This window comes from Octopus sinensis, linkage group LG6 (genome assembly GCF_006345805.1).
Source record: "Octopus sinensis linkage group LG6, ASM634580v1, whole genome shotgun sequence".
NCBI classification, from domain to species: domain Eukaryota; kingdom Metazoa; phylum Mollusca; class Cephalopoda; order Octopoda; family Octopodidae; genus Octopus; species Octopus sinensis.
This window is the reverse complement of record NC_043002.1, coordinates 108,872,727-108,896,335: the sequence shown is the minus strand read 5'-3', so window position 1 is coordinate 108,896,335 and position 23,609 is coordinate 108,872,727. Positions and strand designations below refer to the sequence as shown.

Here is a 23,609-nt window from a genome sequence, read left to right as displayed (position 1 = left end):
AGTATTTCCCTACAAAAACCAATCAAAAATTTTCATGTAGTGTAATAATATCAAAGATGCTTAGTTTTGCTAAACTAAAATTGTTTTCTTTAAGAAAAATATCCTCACTGGTCACACGGTAAGAGATTAGTTACAAAATATGGATTTACTTGGTTGAACAGCAATTTCTTAAAGCCAGATATAAAAATTTACCCTCAGATTTTATCGTGAATGATATTGCAAAATTTCTGTTGGTCAACATTAATATATAATAAACCCCACCCAAATGTTGATTACTTTGAAAATTATTTTTGAATCCAGGCAATTTACTCATTAGGGATACAGTCCTGAAATGAAGATTAGCAGTGCTTTAAGATTAGAAATCATTCCAAACCAATATTCAGATTAAGTTTGGCTAATAACTCTTAGAAGTACAGTGATCATGATGACCATTAATAGTTAATGGCAAAATAGATATAATGAAAAGAGAAGCAATAACAACAGCTGTTGCTAAAGTTAAAGAAAAGTTCCACAGGGGAAAAAAACAATATCAACAAACTAATTTAACAAATCATTAATTTATTCTGAGATGTTTTATGTTCAGTGCAGTTTTTCAGTTGACTTAATTTTAGTTTGTAGTCCATAATACAGCTCCTTTTAAACTGGACAAGCACAGGAAATACTGAAGAGATATAAAGACAGATTACTGCTACAGCGGCACCAATCTAGTTCAACTTTCCAAGTCATGGAAAAACATTGGCTGAACAATTTCGACATATTTAGCAGTAGGAGAAGTTGAGAAGGCGCTGTCAAAGGGAAGGGAGAGGAGAGAAAGAAACACGCATTCACAATCCAATCCCTACTAGAGCTACACCTAAGTCTGATGCTGTACAAGGAAGAAGAAAATAATAATAATAATAGGTGTCAAAGAAGAGTCAGAAAGCTATAACACAAGTTAATGTTTTTTTTTCCTTTTTTTGTTGTTGTTAAAGTTCTTTTTTTTTTTGTTAAAGTTCTTTTTTTTTTCATCGTTATTTGAATGTCACAAACTTCGTTTCCCACCAGCTAATCGTGTTGAGTCTGTTGTTTGTTTTTTTCTCTCTCTCAGTCTGTTTAGTATTTCTGCCTCAAATGCTTTTCGTTTTACATTTGTGACGGTTGAGATATCACTTAGACAAAACTGATCACAGAGCAATGTGAGCTGAGATAAGAATTTTGAAAGAAAGGAAGAGAAAAAGAGAGACAGGGAAATGGCAGGTGATCTACAATGATGATGTGATGCTTTTCAGTTCTGTTTTGCTTCTAATGTGTCTGTAGAAATTCAAGCCATCATTTTAGCGACAAAGTCTTCACCTTTCTGGATGTTTGTCTTCAATTCAGGCAGTGCAGCTTTGATGAGTTCAACTTCATATTCAATCAACTTACCAATTCCAAGATTTTTCTCAACTCCATTTACCTGAAGTAAAAGCAAGCAGTGTGTCGTTAGGGTTATTACAAGAATACTTCAGACAGACTGTTAGAATAAATAACAAAGGTTACTTTGGTTAATGGAATTCAGGACAGGATCAGACTAAATTTGCCATTTGTGTATCATACTAAAACATATATACATTGTTAGAAGGTACGATGCTGTAGTTTTTGGGTGGGAGAAAATTCTCTGCATAGACATGTTAAAACCACAATTTATACTGGAGCAAAGCAGATATCATTGCAGCACAGACCCACAAGAACAACACCCTTGTAGGGGCTTGTCACTTCTATGTACCCATTTGTTATCTGTTTAAGATGAAATTCATGGTTCAATATATAGGAAACAAACAATAATGCATACAGTGGTATTGCAGAAAGCTTGCTGGGTTATAAAAAAAAGTCTGTGAATGCAACTGAATCTATGAAGAGATTTCCTCTCAGACAAACAAAAACAGCAGTATTCCTTCTAATTTTATATATACATTTAGTATGTAAATGGCAAAGTAAAGTTATCTCCTTAGTACAGCAGAAAATCGGTTTTATTTGATATAACAAATCTTTAGAGGAATTGCCTAAATACAATTCTAAATATTTACATTATATTATTTCCAAATAGAAACAGGAGCTGGATTAAACTGTACTGAGTGCAGGATGAGAAAATGAATCCTTTAATCATCATCATCATTTAGCGTCCGCTTTCCATGCTGGCATGGGTTGGACGGTTCAACTGGGGTCTGTGAAGCCAGAATGCTGCACCAGGCCCAGTCTGATCTGGCAGAGTTTCTACGTCTGGATGCCCTTCCTAACGCCAACCACTCCGTGAGTGTAGTGGGTGCTTTTTACGTGCCACCCGCACAGGTGCCAGACGGAGCTGGCAAACGGCCATGGACAGATGGTGCTTTTTACATGCCACCGGCATGGGGCCAGGCGAGGCTGGCAACGGCCACAAACGGATGGTGCTTTTTACGTGCCACCGATGTCATATTAATTATGACACAGATTTTATTAAATTATTTCAAAGGAAGAGAAATAATTGTAACCACAATTTGATATCTGTGCATTTAATATTTAAGTTTGATCAAAAGCATAACTGGTACGCCAGTCCATCGATCTTTATCCACCATGCACTACAATAAAAGTTGCGCTCTAAACAAAACAGATTTAAACCTTTCCCAAGTGACTTTCTACTATTTAAGAGGTCTCTGGTTATTTCCGTAAACAGCAATTTAGCAGTTCCACAAATATCTTCATTCATTTTGCTAGGAAAGAAATCTGACAGTTTATGTAGAAGTCTAACTCTTTAGCATTTAAACTGGCCGTATCTGGTCAAAAGGTTCCGTTTGCTTTACGTCGAAACCAGCCAGATCGGACCCCTCACACCTACACAACAATGTCATTCTAAAAATAATCACATGAAAATCTCAAAGCTATATGATTAAAAGCATGATTAATTTAAAGCTATGTGAATAAACAAGCATTACATTTGACAGCGTAATCATCATCATTGTTTAATGTCCGTTTTTCATGCCAGCATGGTTTGGACAGTTTGACTGAGGTCTGGAGAGCCAGCGACTGCACCAAATTCCAATCCAATCTGGCAATGTTTCTACAGCTGGATGCCCTTCCCAATGCCAATCACTCCAAGAGTGTAGTGGGTGATTTTTACATGCCACCGGCATAGGAGCCAGTCAGGTGGGCCTGGCATGAATCATGTCCAGATAGTGCTTTTTACATGCCACCGGCATGGCAGCCAGTCAGGTGGGTCTGGCATCAATCATGTCCAGATAGTGCTTTTTATGTGCCACTGGTATGGGAGCCAGTCAGGGGGTACTGGCATCGGCCACATTCGGGTGGTGCTTTTTTAAGTGCCACCTACATGGGAGCCAGTCAGGGAGTCTTGGTATCAATCAGTAATCTGAATGGTAAAGGGTTAAGTCAACTTCAGAGTTCAGGGTTAAGTCAACAAAAGGTGGCGAGCTGGCAGAATCGTTAGCACACCGGGCGAAATGCTTAGCGGTATTTCATCTGCGTTACGTTGTGAGTTCAAATTCCGCCGAGGTCGACTTTGCCTTTCATCCTTTCGGGGTCGATAAATTAAGTACCAGTTAAGCACTGGGGTCGATGTAATCGACTTAATACTTATGTCTGTCCTTGTTTGTCCCCTCTGTGTTTAGCCCCTTGTGGGTAATAAAGAAATAGGTTAAGTCAACTTCAGAGTTAGGATTAAAGATTTAGCTAAAGAATTTATTAAAGTTTGACATATTTACTTACTCCAAGAAGAATGGGGGTAGAGAAATATTTAGCTTCAGTTTCGTCAGATTTTACATATGCGCATTCAACTATGCCTTCAACTCCAGAAAGAGCCTCTAAAAGGGAAAAGGCAAAACGAGCCCCAGCGTAGGCCATTGACAATGTTGCAGATCCCTGTCAAAATAGAAACATAAAAAATGTCACAATTACAGTAAGGGTCATTAAAACAAAACACATAAAAAAAAAACTGATTTGGTGAAGCAAGATTTTGTATTGCAAAGCATTCTTTCCAAATCTCATGATTCGGGTTCAGTCCCATTGTGTGGCATCTTGGGCAGCTATCTTCTACTTTAGCTTCAAGCCAACCAAAGCCTTGTGGGTGGATTTGGTAGATGGAAACTGAAAGAAGCCTGATGTATGCATTTATGTATTTGTGTGTGTGCCTTTTTCCCCCACCACCACTTGTCAACCAGTGTCAGTGTGTTTACACCCCTGTAACTTAGCAGTTTGGCAAAAAGAAACTGACAGAATAAGTGCCAGGCTTAAAAAATTAAGTACTGGGGTTGATGCATTTGACTAAAAATTCTCCAAGGCATTGCCCCAGCATGGCCACAGCCTAAAGACCGAAGCAACACCTCTCACTTATTTTCATATTGTATCATAAGAATGTATTAAGAGGCATCTGGAAAATTTCATTGCTAATGCATTGGTTACTAGGCTAGGAGGTCATGGTAGGAAGTACCATAAAGGGAGGTCAAAACTTGTTGCAAATGTGATTGTAAAGTTAACTTCACAAGTCTTCCTTGTGGCCGTCTGTAATGGATATAAGAAAAATACTTTTCTAGAGTTTAAAAGTGGAGATAAAAGATACATACAGCTCCTGCTTTAGCTTCAACAACCTCGGTACCAGCATTCTGAATTCTGACACTTAGACGAACTCTTTCTTCCTAGAGAGAAATAGAAATGAATTTTTATCATTAGATTGTAAAAAAAAAAAAAAATTTAATAAAATACAAAAACCCAAGACCCATTTTATTATTGTTGTGATCAATGTAGTAGTAGTACATCTATGTCTAACACCAGTGAACAGGAGGTAAATATACAAATGTTTAAAAGTTTGAGATAGAAGGTTATGGTTTTTCAGACAATGTTATCTTTAGATATGATCATCATTTAACGTGTTTTTTTCATGCTAGTATGGCTTGGGCAGTTTGACAGAATCTGAAGACAGCATTGTGCTCCACTATCTGCTTTGACATGGGTTCTATGGCTGGATGCCCTAACTAATGCCAACCACTTTACAGAGTGCACTAGGTTCTTTTCAAGTGGCACCGACACAGGTGCCACTTAACTATTTATATTTACAATAAGTTTCAACTAGTTTTATCTGTGAGAGTCAACAGATAAGTTATTCCTGAATGTGTTATGTCACATTATAACGGTTACATCAGCAATGAGTGGTTACAATTTAGCCAATGAAAAGCTTAGTGGATGCAGCAATGGATACTGTGTCATCTTTGATAGATTCTAAAAGGTAAAAACAATTTTGTCACTTTGATCAAGAAAGAATTGGAAAAGTCAATTCTAATGCCATAACGGTGCACTGCAGTCTATTCATCATCCAAATGTGGGGACACATTTCTTAATCTGTACTGACATGATGAAAAAAAAATAAGGGATTGAATCAACAGAGATATTTCATAGTAGGAAAGAAGTACTTACAAGAGGGAAAGATACTGGAGGAGTACATTGTGAAATGAGAGGGATGATAGTAACACCTGAGTGACCACCAATGACTGGGACACTCACTTTAGATACATCCAAACCCTGGAAACAAAAGTAGTAAAATTAAAGATTATAATAATGATTATCATTAATTAAGTTCATTTCAGGAATATTGTGTAAAATTTCAAGAGTTAAATAATCAACTTATTTCTATTGTTAGTCATAAAAGAGAAACATTAAGTTACTTTCATAATAAAATGTTTGTAATATTTATGAACAGAGATGAAATTTAAAAAACAGAAAAGATGAATACCCTTGCTTCAGCAATAAATGTGTTTGCTCTGACAACATCTAAAGTGCTGACACCAAAGATTCTTTTGGGATCATATACTCCTCTCTTTTTGTAAATTTCTGAAGCAATTGGGACAGTAGAATTTACCTGCAAGGAAGTAAAATTTGGTTTTAGAAGCCACATTAAGTATCATTTATTACATTTTATCAGAAATTCATAACAGAAAAATGCTCAAATCTCAATTTAAAGAGTTAACAAAGTAGGTTACCTGGTTCTTAGTATTGAAGTGGTTTAGCTCTATAAACACTCAAAACTATTTTTTCAATAATTCTAAGAAATGTATAGATTTACAGAACTATTTAATCCATGCTAGCATGGTGACAACACTAAAATAAATAAAAACATAAAGCCTTAAGGTTCTAGATCATAAACCAACAACAACAACAAAAAAATAAAACCCAGTTGAACCCACACATCCAAAATTCTCCTGGATGAAAGGCAAAGAAAAGCTCTGAATCACAAACTTAAACAACTCTATTATAAAACCAGCTGTTTTCAGTTTTTTTGTTGATTAACCCATATAATATAAGATGTTAATATAATCATTAATGAGCAGGCAGAATCGTTAGCATGTTCGGCAAAAATGCTTAGTGGCATTTTGGCTGAAGTTCTGAGTTCAAATTCTGCCGAGGTTAACTTTGCCTTTTATCTTTTCAGGGTTCATAAAATAAATACCAGTTAACTGCTGAGGTTGAAGTAAATGATTTACCCCCCGCTGAAATTGCTGGGCTTGTGCCAAAATTCGAAAACAATACAATCACTAATTTCAAACAGAAAACAGTTACAGGTCTCCACACAGTAGCCAGTGACTGCCTGTGGCACTTTTCTGTCTCAAATTGGTGTTTATAATATCTAATATTTAAATATAAATAACAGGAGAGACCACTAAGTGGATCCCTTGTATGCTAAAGATAGATGTCATTCTACTTTTAGCATACAAGGGATGCACTTAGTGGTCTTATTTATATTTAAATACAATTGATGGTCCTCGGAGGTTTTTAAAGTATGCTGACCACTGGTTGAAATTGATATTATTTAATAATATTAATTTCTACTCTTAATATCTAATACTATTACTAGTTAATTCATTAAAAAAACATGTAAACAGAATGGAACCAATTGCAATTCCTAACCAGAAGTGTGGAAGAGAGGGACAACTTACTGGGTTAGTCACTATGGCCAACATAGCTTTGGGGCAGAACTGGGCACAGGCATCAGCTAAATTGCCAACAATGGATGCATTTGTGTTGAAGAGATCATCTCGAGTCATCCCTGGGGAAGAAAAAGAAAACTCAATCATGTAACATCGACCAACAAGAGATAACAATTTATGAAGTGGCTGATTTAACCCTTTTGTTACCATATTTCTGTAGATATGCCCTGTGTTTCTTTCAATTAATTTTAAATATTACAAAGAATTTACTAAAGTAACTTGGTTATCGTTAAGCTAGTGTTAGGAACATAAATTGTGATTAAGGTTTGGTGGAAGATTTTAATTCAAAACTTATGAAAACAAGACATTTGTACTATAGAACCAGAGCTGGTTTCAGCCAGGTTGGTATCAAAAGGGTTAAGAATTGTTTGTCTATTATATATTTTAACCCTTTTGTTACCATATTTATTTTGAGATGCTCTGTGTTTCTTTCAATTGATTTTAAATATAACAAAGAATTTAGCAAAATAACTTAGTTATCATTAAGCTGGTGTTAGGAACATATATTGTGACTAAGGTTTGGTGGAAGATTTTAATTCAAGACTTATGAAAACAAGACATTTGTACTCAGAGCCAGAGGTGGTTTCAGCTGGGTTGGTAACAAAAGGGTTAAAGGAGAAAACCATTAAAAAAACACGCACAAATTTATTCATGCACGTTATATGTGCATTTTATCTCAGATTTTTAAATCTAAAAATTATGAGTGTACACCATATGGAAACTAAATATTATATCTTTTTCCATGGCTTTAATCAAGATGGCATAAGATACACTTATTGTTCAAGCTAACTGGTAAGTAATACAGAACATAAATCACCATAATAACGTTTCAGTTTTCTATAATAGTAATAATACTTTTAATGTTCATTCCATTGCTGATCACGTAACTGATAGCCATTTACTAATGCAATGAAACAATTCTGAAATAAATACATTGGCATGGGTTGGATGGTTTGACAGGACCCAACAAGCCAGAGGACTGCATTCAGCTCTAATGTCTTGTTTTGGCATGGTTTCTATGGCTGGATGCCTTTCCTAATGCCAACCACTTTACAAAGAGTACTGGGAGCTTTTCAGAGACACTGGCTCTAGTGAGGGACAGGAACTGGTGGTTTGATAGAGAGGAGATATATGGCTACCCTACATTATATAAGGGTAGGAGGAAGTAGCTGAAAAGACACTGATGGTAGTGATAAGGCATCAGAGAACATGCTCAAGGCGCAAGAAGATGAGTATAAGAGCTAATACAGGCAGAAGAATGGGAAAGATGGGTGGATAAGTTCACCACAGTTTGAGAAGAGAGTGGCAGATGGTTAGAGATAGGGGTAGAGGTTAATGTGGTGAATGATATTTTTATATTTTATGAATTTGTTTTTTAAAGTAAATAAAATTTACCATATCTTAAATGTTGGAAGGTCAGACTAAATTCAAAAACCATAAAAAAAAAAATGATAATTAAAAAATAAGAAGGGTTTTTAAAAACTTCATGGAACATTTGTTCTTGCCTGACAAACACATTGTAATAATGAAGGAGTTTGTCAGTAACAAAATCAAGTTGATTTTACAATGGGAAAAAATATATATAAAAAGCATAACAATGTGTAGAATTTATACAAGATATGCAATGCCACCTGTGCCGGTGGCATGTAAAAAGTACTGTTCAAGCATTGGACCTCACAGAGGCAGTGACAGGTGACCGAGACCTTTGGCGATATATTGTGCTTGTGTAGACCTGTCAACCCAAGTGAGATCGTAGTCATGGCTGATGCCAGTGTCACATCAATGACACCTGTGCTAGTGGCACGTAAAAAGCATCCACTACACTCTTGGAGTGGTTGGCATTAGGAAGGGCATCCAGCCATAGAAACCTTGCCAAATCAGATCGGAACTTGGTGCAGCTCCCCAGCTTACCAATTTCCAGTCAAACTGTCCAACCCATGCCAGCATGGAAAGCAGATGTTAAATGATGGATGATGATGATGAACAGCAGTTAATATTGAATGTTAAAGGATGATGACAATGATGATATATATATTTTATATAGAGAGAATTTATGTATAACTATAAGAGAATCCACAGTAACATAACAGAACATTTGTGATGATTTAAGTAGACAGTTTTAAAATTGATTGTAATTATGTATCACAATTATGTAATTTTACAGTTGCTGTTGTTTATCTTAATGAAACAGCTGTTGGATACAAAATATGAACTATATATGAAATTTATGCTTTTCTGCTAAATATATTCTTTTACTTGTTTCAGTCATTTGACTATGGCCATGCTGGAGCACCGCCTTTAGTCGAGCAAATCTACCCCAGGACTTATTCTTTGTAAGCCTAGTACTTATTGTATTGGTCTCTTTTGCTGAACTGCTAAGTTACGGGTATGTAAACACACACACACATATATATATACATATATACAATGGGCTTCTTTCAGTTTCCGTTTACCAAATCCACTCACAAGGCTTTGGTCGGCCCGAGGCTATAGTAGAAGACACTTGCCCAATGTGCCATGCAGTGGCTAGCTACTTACCACACAGCCACTCTTGCGTCTATATAGTAATATGAAATTAAAAGTTACAGGACAGTGCATGGTTCACCAAATTTGAAGAATTTTCTTATTTTAGTAAATTCAGGAAGACAAAGGTATTTTTCTGCTTCCCCATCATTGTTTATTTCATTTTAAATGAAGTCACTTTCTTCAAAGTTTATCCCAACCACATGGTTCCGGGTTCAGTCCCACTGCGTGGCACCTTGGGCAAGTGTCTTCTACTATAGCCTCGGGCCAACCAAAGCCTTGTGAGTGGATTTGGTAGACGGAAACTGAAAGAAGCTCGTCATATATATGTATATACATATATGCGTGTGTGTGTTTGTGTGTCTGTGTTTGTCCCCCTAGCATTGCTTGACAACCGATGCTGGTGTGTTTATGTCCCCATTACTTGGTGGTTCGGCAAAAGAGACCGATAGAATAAGTACTGGGTTTACAAAAGAATAAGTCCCGGGGTCGAGTTTGCTCGATTAAAAAAGGCGGTGCTCCAGCATGGCCTCAGTCAAATGACTGAAACATGTAAAAGAGTAAAAGAAAAATTAGTGTCTGTTATTATACATAAATAAACACAGCACATTTAAAGTGTATGGACCCCTCTGTATATGTGTGTATTAATGTTTTCATTCTGCATTTGGACAATTCTCTGATAACAAACTGTCATCCATCGAGACTGTTTTTAAGTTTAATTATTTAGATTATTTGTCTAATCCAGACCAAAATATGTAAAATGAATGGACATGTGTGTGTGTGTATATTTGTAAACAGTAATGTGATTGCATAGCCAATGTTTCAAATTAAAATATCCAGGTTGCACACAGATCCTCCTGTGTCATTCTTGTTGTAAATACAGAGAACTAAAGCTTGGCTCATTTGAAACTTATAACTTAATGGAGCTATTGTTCACAAAATGCCATAGAAAATATATAAATATATGGCTTGATAAACATAATTGTCTTTGACATTATTAAAGACTGATGTAACACAATGCTAAATAGAATGACAGTCTAGCCTCAGAAACAATAACATTATGTCAGTAGACAACCTTTACCTGCAAAACCTCACTTTCTTTTTATTATTTTACAATAATATTTCATACACAATGTTACCTCATTTTTAACACATTTAATTTTTTGTTAATTAAAAACAGAAAACTTAACCACCTCTCACTGTTTCCTTGCTAATTAAATTCTACTGCCCCAACAAATACGAAAAGTCCAGATTAGGTTACATCCATCTTGTTAGTCATTAACCCTTTTGTTATGACCCTGCCTAAAACTGCTCCATGTTTGATGCTACAAACTTTCCCCTTTTAAAGTGATCTAAACAGAAATCTATCAAAATTTCTTTTAGATTTATGTTGCAAGCATCAGCTTAATTGAAAGAAAAAGTTAGTGGATTTCAACAGAAATGATCAACTCACCTGGTTTTCTGGGGACACCAGCTGGAATGAGAACAACATCAGCACCAGTGACAGCTTCTTCTAATTCACTGGGTCCCATGTGGCCTGTTACCTTAGCCCTAGTCTCAAGGTGACTAAGATCTGCAGCCACACCTGGAGTGTGTGCAATATCATAGAGGGCTAAATGGCTGACTAGGGGGCTGTTCTTCAGCAGCAAGGACAACGGTTGACCAATACCTCCAGCTGCTCCAAGAACACACACTTTGGCATTTTTCTGGAAAAGAGAAAAAGAAAAGAGTTATTAAAAAGAAAGAAATATTTGTTATATATATATATATATATATACGTTTAAATATTTGTTGTGCAAGATTTTATTGGCTAAACTGGCAATATGACCATTCCGAAATATAACAATTATATATATATATATATTATATATATATATATATATATTAAGTAGAGTGAATGAGAGAAATGGTCAACCACAGAGAAAAACCTCTGACAAGAACATTTGTAAACATTGATATATAGCATGATCAATAGTTATTGTTATCGGTCAACAGATTACAACATTTTGCACAGTCACTTTGCTAGAGAAGAGATCCACACAGCAACAAAAACCAATTAACTCACTAGATCCAACACTACACAAATTTAGTTACTAAATCAATAAACAGCCACCACACAGTCCAATTAAGAAGCAATGCTGAGAGCTCTGTCTTACCATCATCTCCAAACTCTTGTCATTTACATAACATTTCCTTAAATTTTCTCACACAATGCTGGTGGTGTAATTAATGTGGATATTTTTAGCTGTACAATAATTCAACCAATTATTTTCACACCTCATCATTTACAACACTGCAGTGCCACTTCCAAAGTTATAATATGCTTAACAAGAATGGTAACGATACTTCACTCTGGTTTCATGGAGTGACATTAAAATATTCCATTGTCAAGGAAGAAAACATTCCCCGAAATAGTTCCTATCCAATTGGAATCTTTTATCCTTTATCTTCTGTTTCAGTCATTAGATTGCAACCATACTGGGGCATTGCCTTGAAGAACTTTAGTCAAATGGACTGACCCCAATATTTACTAATTTTTCTTTTAAAGCTTGGTATTCATTCTATTGATCTCTGTTGCCAAACTGCTAAGTTACAGGGATGTAAACAACACTGGCTGTCAACTGGTAGTGGGGGACAAACACAGATACAATTTAATCCTTTCTATTTCTCAAATCATTTCAGATCTGGAATAACGGTTTCATTATATCTCAGCAAGTTCACCAATAGAACTGCCATAAACCTGCAAATGTCACCAAACAATTAAAGATCTGACTCATTTACCTCTGTATTCCATTTAGAATTTAAATCTGGAGAGTGTCCCCTCTTGTCTTGTTTTCTCTCACCAGAATCAGTCATATAGAAAACAACTGCTCATCAATAATTATGTAATTTCAATTAAAATTTCTTGGTTTATTATGTAAAGTACACTAGCGTTCAAATTACATTAGAACAGAGATATTTTGTGGGGAAGTCAGAGTGCTGAAGTGAATGGAGTTGAGAATTGTTAGCAACGAAACATATATAAAGTAATTGAGGCAGCCAGAATATATGACATGATGACTTGGCTTAGAGGAGTCACAGGCAGCCACAACAGCAACAATGACTTAAGTACAAACACCAAAATTAGGGGTGACAAATGAGCCAAGGGCAGGTTTCTATGAAGTTCTCTTAGAGACTACTTTGATATTTTATGGCAGTGATTTCATTACCACAAGCAGATACTTTAATGGGCAGTTTGAGAAAAACCACAAGAGCTGTAGGCTTTGGTACAAGGTATGAAGAGAGTGAGATATCATGATGACAATGACCTGACAATTTGCAATACTAATTCCAGGAAAACAGACAGCCACCAGGTGAACATAAGGCTAGAACAGACTTTATACTCAGCAGGAAATAGAACAGACAACTGGTTGTGAACACTTGAAGTACTTCTCCAATGACAAATGTACAGCTTGACTAGAGGTCAATGTCCCCAAGATAAGAATTTGAATAGCAATTTGAAGGAAACTGATTTGGGTGCAAAGAAAAAGGAGTTAACTTGTATAATGAAATGGTGTCCATGAGGGTCCTATTTATCAAGGTCTTCTAGGCCATAACAGAGGAATTCAAAAGAGATGCCTCAGGGAACCCCCATATGCTGATGACCTTGTTCTTGTAGTTGAATCTGTATTAGGATTAGTGAATGAATTCTACACACACAAGCAAAATTTGGAATCAAATAGCTTCAAAGTTAACTTAGCAAAGACGAAACTATAAGTAAGAACAGACAAGACACTGCTTCCATAAATGCATTCACCTTACTAGATACGTAGAAATTTTATACAATGTACCCAGTGCAAACTATGGATGGATGAGAGGTGCAGTGTAATCACAGGTAGGTTACCAGAGAAAGTAGTCTTTGAATGTGGCAGATGCACAGGAACACAAGAAAACAGATTCTCTTAAATATCCTGAAAAATTCTTAGAGGTAGTAGGTGACCTAGGTGGCAGTGAAGGGGGTGCGTTTAAATATATCATTATACCCTTTCTTATTCTTTCTGTTCTGCCAGTCATTACTCCTCCTCCCAACCACTTCCTTCAGTCCTCTGTCCTTCATTCTTACCATGGTCCCACACCTTGCTGACTACCTCCTTAACACTCCCCCACATCAACATCATATTAATGCTATGAATTGGATGGTCTGACAGAATCCAATGGGTGTGAGGACTGCACCATGCATCAATGTCTACCTTGGCCATGGTTTCTATGGCTAGGTGCCCTCCCCAATGCCAAACCCTTTACAGAATGTCCTGGGTGATTTTTTTCACAGTAACTGTACAGGGGAAGTTGCTCAACTTCCCCATGCTTGCATAAGTCCGATGGAATCTTCTGAGGCAGATTTTCTACAACCAGTTGCCCTTCATGTTACAAACTCTCACTCGTTTCCAAAGGATGGCTGGAAATAGATACAGAGAAGATTGGAAACAAACTACACCATTTGTATGACAACGACGCTTTGTCAAGACAAAAGGACACAAATACACACACATGTACATATGATGGGCTTCTTTCAGTTTCCATCAACCAGATTCACTCACAAGGCTTTGACTAACCTAGGGCTATAGTTGAAGACATGCCCAGGGCGCCACACAATGGGATTGAACTTGAAACCATGCGGTTGGGAAGTCAATGATTATTCACAGCTTAGAGTATTAAACATTGAATAACTGAGTGATTAGGAGCTTTTTTAATCCCTTTTTGGAATATTACATCAAGACATGTCACTTCCTGCATTTCTATAGAAGCAGATGTTACAGCTTTGCTAATTTAATCTTCAGTTCACAGTTGAATAACCTTTCAGTGAAGTATGATGCAGAGGATATTTTCAGTTAGCTTATCTTCGTTATTAATGTTGTACATAATTAGCTGAGCAAAGAACAAAAATACTCTACTACTTAATAAAGTATTATGGCAATGAGCTGCTAGAATTGTTAGCAATTTGAACAAAATGCTTCATGGCATTTCGTCCTTTCAGAGTCACTAAAGTACAGGGTTTCATATAACTATCCTCCTCACTTTCAGATTGCTGGCTTTGTGCCAAAATTATTATTATTATCATTATTAAGGTAGTAATCTGGCAGAATCTTCAGCAAGCCAGACAATATTCTAAGCAACATTTCTTCTACCAAATTCCACTTAGGTTGACAATGCCTTCCATCTTTCCAAGATTGATAAAATAAAATACCAGTCATACACTGGAGTCAATGAAATTGTCTAAATCCTTTCCCATAAAACTGCTGCTTTGAAACCATTATTATTATTAGTAGTAATATTAGGGATGTAGAGCAGGGAACTTGTTAGAATATCAGAAAAAATGCCTTGCAGTATTTCTTTTAGCTCTTTGCATTCTGAGTTCAAACCCTCCAAGGTTGACTTTACCCTTCATCCTTTCAAGGTCATTAAAAGAAATTACCAGTGAACAAATGGGGTTCATTTACAATCAACCAGCTCCCTCTCAGTCAAATATTATGCATTGTGCCTACATCTGAAACCTAAAGGACATTCGATTGGCAGAATTGTTAGAGCATCAGACAAAAGGTCTTGCTTCATTTAGTTACAGCTCTTTATATTTTGAGTTCAAATTGCACCAAAGTCAGCTTTGCCAATCATGCTTCCACGGTTGATAAAGAACCTGTCAAGTACGGAGATGGATTTAGTCAACTTCCCATCCATCCATATTGTTGACTCCCTGTGTCTAGATATCATCATCCAGTGTTTTAAATTTGGGTTTTGTCCCCCGTTAATGGGGGTGGCCGGATCTACCTCAATGCCATAGCAACCGAGGTAGGCAGGTGCAGCCCACCTTAACCTTTGGGCTAGCTGGTGCCCATTCTCCTTTGCTATCACAAGGCTTTTTTTGGAGCTGGATTTTCTATGGAGAGTATGCCCTTGCTTACCTCCAACCTCAGTTTCTAGACACGAGTGTTCCCAAGACCAAAGCTTCTACCATGATTTTTAAGAAATGTGGAAAACTAACTCAGGAAGGCAGGGACGCTACTCCCTGAGACTCCTTTCAGACCCATCTCACCTAAAGCAAATTGATCCTATTAGTGTTGCTAAAAACAACACAACGCGCACAAAGCCTGATATTTAGGGGAGGGGTTAGTCAATTACAATGACCCCAGTGCACAACTGGTACTTATTTTATCGACCACAAAACGAGGAAAAGTAAAGTTGACGTCAGCGGAATTTGAACTCAGAATGCAAAGACAAAATGCTGCTCTGCATTTTGTCTGGCATGCTAACGATTCTGCCAGCTTGTTGCCCTTTAATAATAACAATTGATAAAGGTAGACAAGATGAAGTTTGTGTACAAACAGCAATGTTACATGGTGGCAAAATGTGAGCTGTGATTGCAAAAAGATTGAAAGAAATGAAGTTAGCATGCTCTGCTGGATGTGCAATGACAAAGTGTAAATGTGTTCAGAGAAAAACTTGGCATAAGAGGCATCAAATGTGGTGTGCAAAAGAGAAGATTTTGGTGGTATGGTCATGTGATGTACAAGGACAGCTGCATAAAGAACAGCTGATCTCTAAATCTGGAGGGAACTTATGGAAGAGGAAAACCCAGGAAGATGTGGGACAAAGTGGTGTATAATAATTTCCAGATGTTGAGCCTCACAGAGGAGATGGTAAAGGAGTGAGGTGGTTTGTTGTACTTGAGGAGAACTGTCCACCAAAGTAAAAGTGAGACCCTAAAGTTAGATAGTTTATGTCCATGCCCCTACACACAATCTGCCCCTGACAACTCATCTTCCTAACATTACTCCTTCCTCCATCTGTGATCACCCACATCCCCCTCCCCCCTATCTTCTACTCTTACAAAACTTACCCACCCACTCACCCTATCCATTCTTCTGTACCACTTGTATACACCTCCCTATCACTCAATGGTAAGCCCTGTCATATTTTCACCATCTCTCTCTCTTTCCCAACTGGGGTAACCATGTATCTCCTCCACTCCAGGACACCTGCTTCTGTCCCTCTATTCATACTCTAACATCTCATCACCTCCCTCAATACTACTCACCCACTCAGTTGAGGAGTGTTGTCTTGCTAGTTATTTGGTGACCCTGTTGGTGCTAGTGTCATGTAAAAAGCACCCAGTACATGCTGTAAAGTGGTTGGTGTAAGGAAGGACATCCAGCTGTAGAAACCAAAGTAGACAGTAGCGTTTGGCAGAGTCATCTGGCTTACCTGCAACTGCCAAACCAACAGAGAAAGCAAACACTAAATAATGTTGTTTAAAAAACATGGAAGGGGAGGTTTCAATATAATGTCTTTCACTCCATTTGTATCCTGAGATTAAAATTAATTTTAACTGAGTTTATACATATCCCTTACAAATTTCTGATTTTCCGATAAAGTAAGAAATCCTTATTTCTTATTTGAGAGCAACAAAATGACAGAACTGATACAGTATGAGAGTTAATGCCTTGTGGTATTTAGTGAAATGTAAGGCAGCGAAATGCTTAGCGGTATTTTGTCTGGCGCTACGTTCTGAGTTCAAATTCCGCCGAGGTCGACTTTGCCTTTCATCCTTTCGGGGTCGATAAATTAAGTACCAGTTACGCACTGGGGTCGATGTAATCGACTTAATACCTATGTCTGTCCCCTCTATGTTTAGCCCCTTGTGGGTAATAAAGAAATAGGTATTTAGTGACATCTTTTTATTACTGAGTTCAATAACTGCCAACTAGAGTTGACTTTATCCTACATTCTTCTGCTGTAAAATTACTGGAATTGGTTAATGCCTACGACAAACAATACCAAAATGTGTGGCAGTGTGATGGGCTGAGAGGATACGGCAGCGGAAGATATTGTGACAGAGAGGTGTCAGCTAAACTAATGAATTCACTTGCTTAACTCTAACAATTCTTCATCCTTAAGTGCTTTGAGCATTCGCACAGGAGATTTCTTTAATGGGAACCATTTTGTTCTACTTCATAGACAAAGATTTTCTTTAAACCTCATTCAAACAGGAATACTTCAAAAACCATTAACATCCAACCAAAAGTTCTTCAAAGTCAACACAGATACAGGTTCGAGTTTCTCTCATATTGCTGGTATCACAGCATTGAAGAAGTGATATGATAACTTACTTGTTTCAGAAACAAGAATTTACACACAAACACACAGAGAATGTGACCTCTTATATTATTGCAATTTTAATTTTGTTTGTGGGGTACCCAAATTCAAATTACATATTGTAGAAATGGAGAGAAAAAAAAAAAAACTATAATCAAAAGAGACTTATCTAAGTCATACTACATACATAAAGTATAAGTCAGAGTAGTTGGTATACATTTTAAATAATATACTTAAGACTCAATCAGACAGTTTCCTGAACATTCTAGATATCTCAATAAAATAATCTTTCTTCTTTCTGTATATCTTAGATATCTAAAGCCAAGTATATGAAATCAATGTATTCACTTAGATTTAATGAACCTCAATGACAGATAACATAATTGTTCATTGATTCTAAATTAGGTTTTAGAAAGATTTCTATAAGAATTGGTTGCATTGTTGCTGGGGAAACTCAACATCTTCCTGCTGAAAACACTGTTTTGTCCTTGAGAATCATTCTCGCTCATAAATGTTCTGTATAACCTTGAATGGAATGTCAGTTTGTTTTTGCAAATTCCAAGAGTCATTCTATGAGAAGAAAGTTCCTCCTGGCACGATCAGTTATGGCAGCACTGGACATAAGCCTTCTAACCAAACTCAAAAGAGTAGATGGACAATGTTTGCACCAGAAACAGACTAAGTAGTGCATGAGTACTTAATTCAAATGATTAATACTTAGTAATCACATACCTAGTGTTCAACAAAATTATATATATATATATATATGTGTATGTATGTATTATATATATATATATATATATATATATATATATATATACACACACACACAGGCGTGGCTGTGTGGTATGAAGCTTGCTTCCCAACCTCATGGTTCTGGGTTCAGTCCTTGTGAGTGGATTTGGTAGATGGAAACTGAAAGAAGCCTTTCACACACAATATATATATATATATATATCATCATCATCATCATTTAATGTCCGCTTTCCATGCTAGCATGGGTTATGCATGTATATATATTTATGTGAGTGTTTGTACTGCCCACCATTGCTTAATAACTGATGGTGCATTTACGTCCCCATAACTTAGCAGTTCAGCAGAAGAGACTGATAGAATAAGCACCTGGCTTACAAAGAATAAGTCCAGGGGTTGATTTCTTCGACTAAAAGGTGGTGCTCCAGCATGGCCACAATCACATGACTGAAACAAAGGAATATATATATATATATATATATACACACACAAACACAGACATGCAAGCATGGCAAAAACGTTTGTTTCCCAACCGCATGCTTTGGGTTCAATCTGATTGTGTGGCATCCTGGGCAAGTGTCTCCTGCTATAGCCCTGGGCTACCCAAAGCCTTGTGAATAGCTTTGGTAGATGGAAACTGAAAGAAGCCAATCATATGTATGTGTGGGTTATTGTCTCCTTGGCTTGACATTGCAAGATAGTTGGAAATGAATGTCTGTCATGCAGGTAATAGCCTTCATTCCCAATCTTCATTGGAAAACATGTCTGGCCAAGAAGAAATATTACCTTACTAGGAAACAGGTGAAGGTTGGTGACAGAAAGGGCATCCAGCTGTAGAAAATCAGCCTCAACAAAATTCCATTTGATCCAATATGAGCATGGAAAAGTGTATCAATTATATATATATATATATATATATATATATATATATATATACAACGGTGGAGTTACGATTTCAGGAGGACGATTGGGATCACGTGGATGAGAAAGGCGCGATTCAGAGAGGAGTGGACAGCGTGCTGTGACCAGCGGTGTCAAATGGATGCCCGACGGACTGGTCGGTCAAGGTGATATATATATATATATATATATATATATATATATATACACACACACACAAGGCAAAATCCTTTCTATGTAGCCCAGAACTATTGAGCTGGTCCTTTGGGAGTTAAAACTTGTGGTCAATATCCTACACCTATAAAATGAAATAGTCCTCCTCCTCCTAATGTTAAAACTCACATACACCTATTGTTTCTTTGATATATTCATGATAACCACATTACTTGATGGAATCATTGTGCAGTAAAGATTAACATTCATTCTAATACTCAAAATGAAATTCATGAGAAATAATTTCACCAATTCTTCCAGATCAGCTCAAATGGATTGGCAGTTTAATGACATTTATATAGCAATGTCATGAAATAACAATCATCATCATCATTTTAAACATCCACTGTTTCAAGCTCACATAAGTCAGAAGGTTTTTACTGAGGCAGATTTTCTACAACGAGATGTGCTTCCTGTCACCAACTCTCACCAGTTTTTAAGTATGGCAATATTTCCCCAGAGCCAAACATGTTTGCATTGAAGATCAGAAACAAGTGACATCACTTGTATGGTGGTGACACTCATTTACAACTAACATGCAATATCAAGAAAGATACACACACACACAATGGGCTTCTTTCAGTTTCCATCTACCAAATCCACTCACAAGGGATTGGTAGATCCAGGGCTACAGTAGAAAGCCTTTGCTCAAGGTGCCATGCAGTGGTACTAAACCTGAAATCATGTGTTGGGAAGCAAACTTCTAAGGCACACAGCCACGCCCAATACTTTTAAAATAAGCACAACTGAAAATTAAATCTCAAATTCTAAAGTCTAATTTTTCTATTTCTCAGCCAATAAAAATTTCACACACACAAATAAATGAATAAATAAATAGACAAACACTATGGTGGGTCTTTAATTTTGCGTACACAAATACCAAAAACTGAGTTAAGGAAAAATACTTCACGTAATACATTTCAGATCAAAACTTTACAGTCTTTCAAAGTTTAAATTTATTAACTACAGTTTATTAATTAATTTTTCTTTTTAAAATACGATATAAAAATCATTCTGCAAATACATATTTTCCCATACAAATAAAAAAAAGGGGAGAAAATATAATTGTCTAAAATTATTTGAGAATGTAATTATTCTTTAATCGGATTCAGTGTATTAATCAAGTTTTGAAGAATTTTTAAAAGAAAATCAGAGGAAAAGGATCAGCAATATGAGGAGACTCTTTTCAGTTATACACAGTCTAGAAATTTAGCCCGAACGTTTCGTAAAGAGAGAATGCCATTAAAGGACATTGAAGGGTCACGTAGCAATGCTAAACGACGAAGGATTTTACATCTACAACCCAAATTATAACATACATTAACAAATTTGAAGCATAAAACATTTTTTTATCTTTTTCTTTTCAGGTTGAATTCTTACAGACATATTAAAGGATTATGATGTCAGATACGGCTAAAAAATAGGCTATATATATGTATATATAAGGTCAAGGACTCACTATATATAGCGGTTACACTAGAAAGGCGGCCAACTGGCAGAATCGTAAGAGCGTCGGATAGAATATCAATGTTTGTCCCGTTTGTAAATCTAGCTAAGGTCATATTTCCATGGTCGATTCTCGGACCTTCCTATCTTTCTCTCTGGACTGTACCAGCAACTTAAAAGTCAGACCTTGTTACATTATGTCATGCTGATTCTACCAGATAATTGAGATTTGAGTATACGCTTAAGAATTCACACAGACGAGAATCCACCTTCACTCTCCTCTGGAATAATGAACTTGCATGAGGATTTCATCTCTCAAACTTCAGACACACAATGGCTCTCTGTTTTATTCCAAAGACACTCGTATCCTTAAAATAATCTTTAGGCAGAATCAGTGACACTGTCAGAAGATCGGTCCTTTGAATCGATCACCTGATGGGCTTCCATACAGTTTCCGTCTATTCGATTTCACTTACAAAGCATAGATCGACCCGAGATAATGATAAAAGGCGCTTGCCCAACATGCTGCACAGTGAGATTGAACGCGGGACGTCATTATTGCCAAGAGAGTGTGCCCTTTGACTGACTGCCTTAATGCATATTCACATAATACACACACACACACACATGTATATGAATTGTATCATCAAGAGAGAAGAAAACTTAACAATGCAGAAAATAAAATATGATTCGACTATCTTTATCGTTAAATCTCTAAATTTTCGAAAAGTTTAAAATCAACAAAGGAAAAAAAATGTGATTACCCATAAAATAACAATAAAAAAAGATTACGTGACAAGGTCGTTGTTAAGATGAGGGACAGCAAACAGTGACAAAACATGTACAGACATATTCCCAGGATGAAAGGATTAGCAAGGTTAATTAAACAATTTAAGGCATCACCATCATAATATAACAGGGTGTTAGTTGTGAGTTAAGTGAGTAGGTGGACTGAAGTTTATGAGGGGAAAAACTGATGGTTGCCAATGTCAAATACCTAATAAGATACAAAGCCACCTGCAGGTGAGTGGCATTTCGTAATTATAGTAACACTCATCAGTAACTGGTACAGTACTATAAGATATACAAATATAAAACACTTAGAAGAGATATAGTGGCTACAAAGTGAAAGCGATGGGGGAAGTGGAGAGCCCAGACGGTGAGCAATGACCTTCAAAGAAAATACTTAACAAAGGCAGTATTAGATTCAGTCCGAGAAATATATCATAAAGAGCTACTGTAGGGAAATATCTAATGATCTAATGCACATGCCTATTCAAAGGTTAAGGTGTTAGGTGTTTCTTTCATTATTTTCTAGGTAAGATCTTTTTTGCCGGGGTTGAATGTCGGCTCGAAAAGAAGCTGAATGTCACAGATCGTTAAATGAAAAACGTGTTTAATGATGAGAGAGAGAGAAAGAAAATAAAAATGAGAGATGAGAAGTGTGAGAAGAAGCAGCCGCAACATAAAAATTTAATGACAGGTTTTACTGGAATTGAAAAACAACAAACTAATATTAGAAAATGACAGATTAACATAGATAGATAGATATAACAGTTCTGCAATCCAACGTAGAACCCACAATAAACGTTTTCCTCTCTCAAACAGATGCATATTGGAATACTTCATAAGTAAAACACTAAAAGTGTAGCAGCTCCAAGGAAGAAGCACTGGTGGTGAAATGGGTTGGTTTATTAATTTATAGACAGTAATTAGTGAAATAAAATGTATTATTGCTTAATTTAATACTATATGTATGTATTTAAGTTAACAATGAGGTTAGGGTTTCCTTCATCGTACAATAGTTTAATTGGATTTATATTTATAAAGGCCGAACGAGACGTCCTACACACATTTTTGATTAAACTTTTTCTGGATCCGGCGAGAAGTAGGACTTATTAAAACAAAGGGCAGCGGTGTTAGGAAATAAAACGAATACTTTAAATAAGTTCAGATGACATCGTTAATGATACAGCTAGCTCAACATCGATAAATATACGAGTGAAAGGACTTACGGTGGTGGTTGTAGACAAGGTTCTCCGGCAACATGCCGTGACTGTGGTCACCAGAAACCGACTGTGGAACAGAGTCGACATAACGGTACAATGTTAGCTTCTTCTCTTGAAATGTCTGGAGCAACTTAAGGCGTCTATTGCGCTATGACAATAGAAATCAAGCTTCGTTATGTCAGTAGAAATCGCTAAGGAAGCGAAATAGTTGCCGGAGACGGGGTTGTGTGTATCAAGTGTGAAGTAAGGTCACGCACCAAAGTCGCTGGTTGAGAAGACGCTTACCGCCGGAAGTAGATAGAGCGCAGGCGCAATTATTGCCTGACACGCACCTTCAGCCTCCCACTTAGTTCTTGATTGCCTCAGCAGAGAGAAGCGCTTCTTTCTGCGGTCGGTGGTGATTTAATTAAGAATCGAGTGGCAGTAGATTTGTAACATTGAAGCAAATTTTATTTTGTTAATATATGACAACTCTAAGGCGGCGTGGAGCTGGCAGAATCGTTAGCACGCCGGGCGAAATGCGTAGCCGTATTTCGTCTGCCGTTACGTTGTGAGTTCAAATTCCGCCGAGGTCGACTTTGCCTTTCATCCTTTCGGGGTCGATAAATTAAGTACCAGTTACGCACTGGGGTCGATGTAATCGACTTAA

General features: G+C 36.8%; 1 protein-coding gene across 1 annotated transcript; it reads right to left on the bottom strand.

The window, feature by feature from the left end:
* Nucleotides 1–541: 541 nt before the first annotated feature.
* Nucleotides 542–23,265, bottom strand: LOC115212957 (malate dehydrogenase, mitochondrial). Its single transcript, XM_029781810.2, has 8 exons — nt 22,967–23,265; nt 10,966–11,218; nt 6,939–7,048; nt 5,738–5,863; nt 5,422–5,526; nt 4,575–4,646; nt 3,721–3,873; nt 542–1,435 (listed from the first exon to the last, which is right to left on the bottom strand). The coding sequence occupies exons 1-8, from the start codon at nt 23,045–23,047 to the stop codon at nt 1,301–1,303; spliced, it is 1,035 nt and encodes a 344-aa protein (XP_029637670.1). The 5' UTR covers nt 23,048–23,265; the 3' UTR covers nt 542–1,300.
* Nucleotides 23,266–23,609: the final 344 nt, after the last annotated feature.

Excerpts from the sequence above, each read along its gene's own strand:
- LOC115212957 (XM_029781810.2), bottom strand. The coding sequence starts at position 23,047 with ATGTCGACTCTGTTCCACAGTCGGTTTCTGGTGACCACAGTCACGGCA. Across the intron at positions 11,219-22,966 it reads CCTTGTCTACAACCACCACC|AAAAATGCCAAAGTGTGTGT; the intron begins GTAAGTCCTTTC and ends TCTCTTTTCCAG. Across the intron at positions 1,436-3,720 it reads CTACCCCCATTCTTCTTGGA|GTAAATGGAGTTGAGAAAAA; the intron begins GTAAGTAAATAT and ends CTTTTACTTCAG.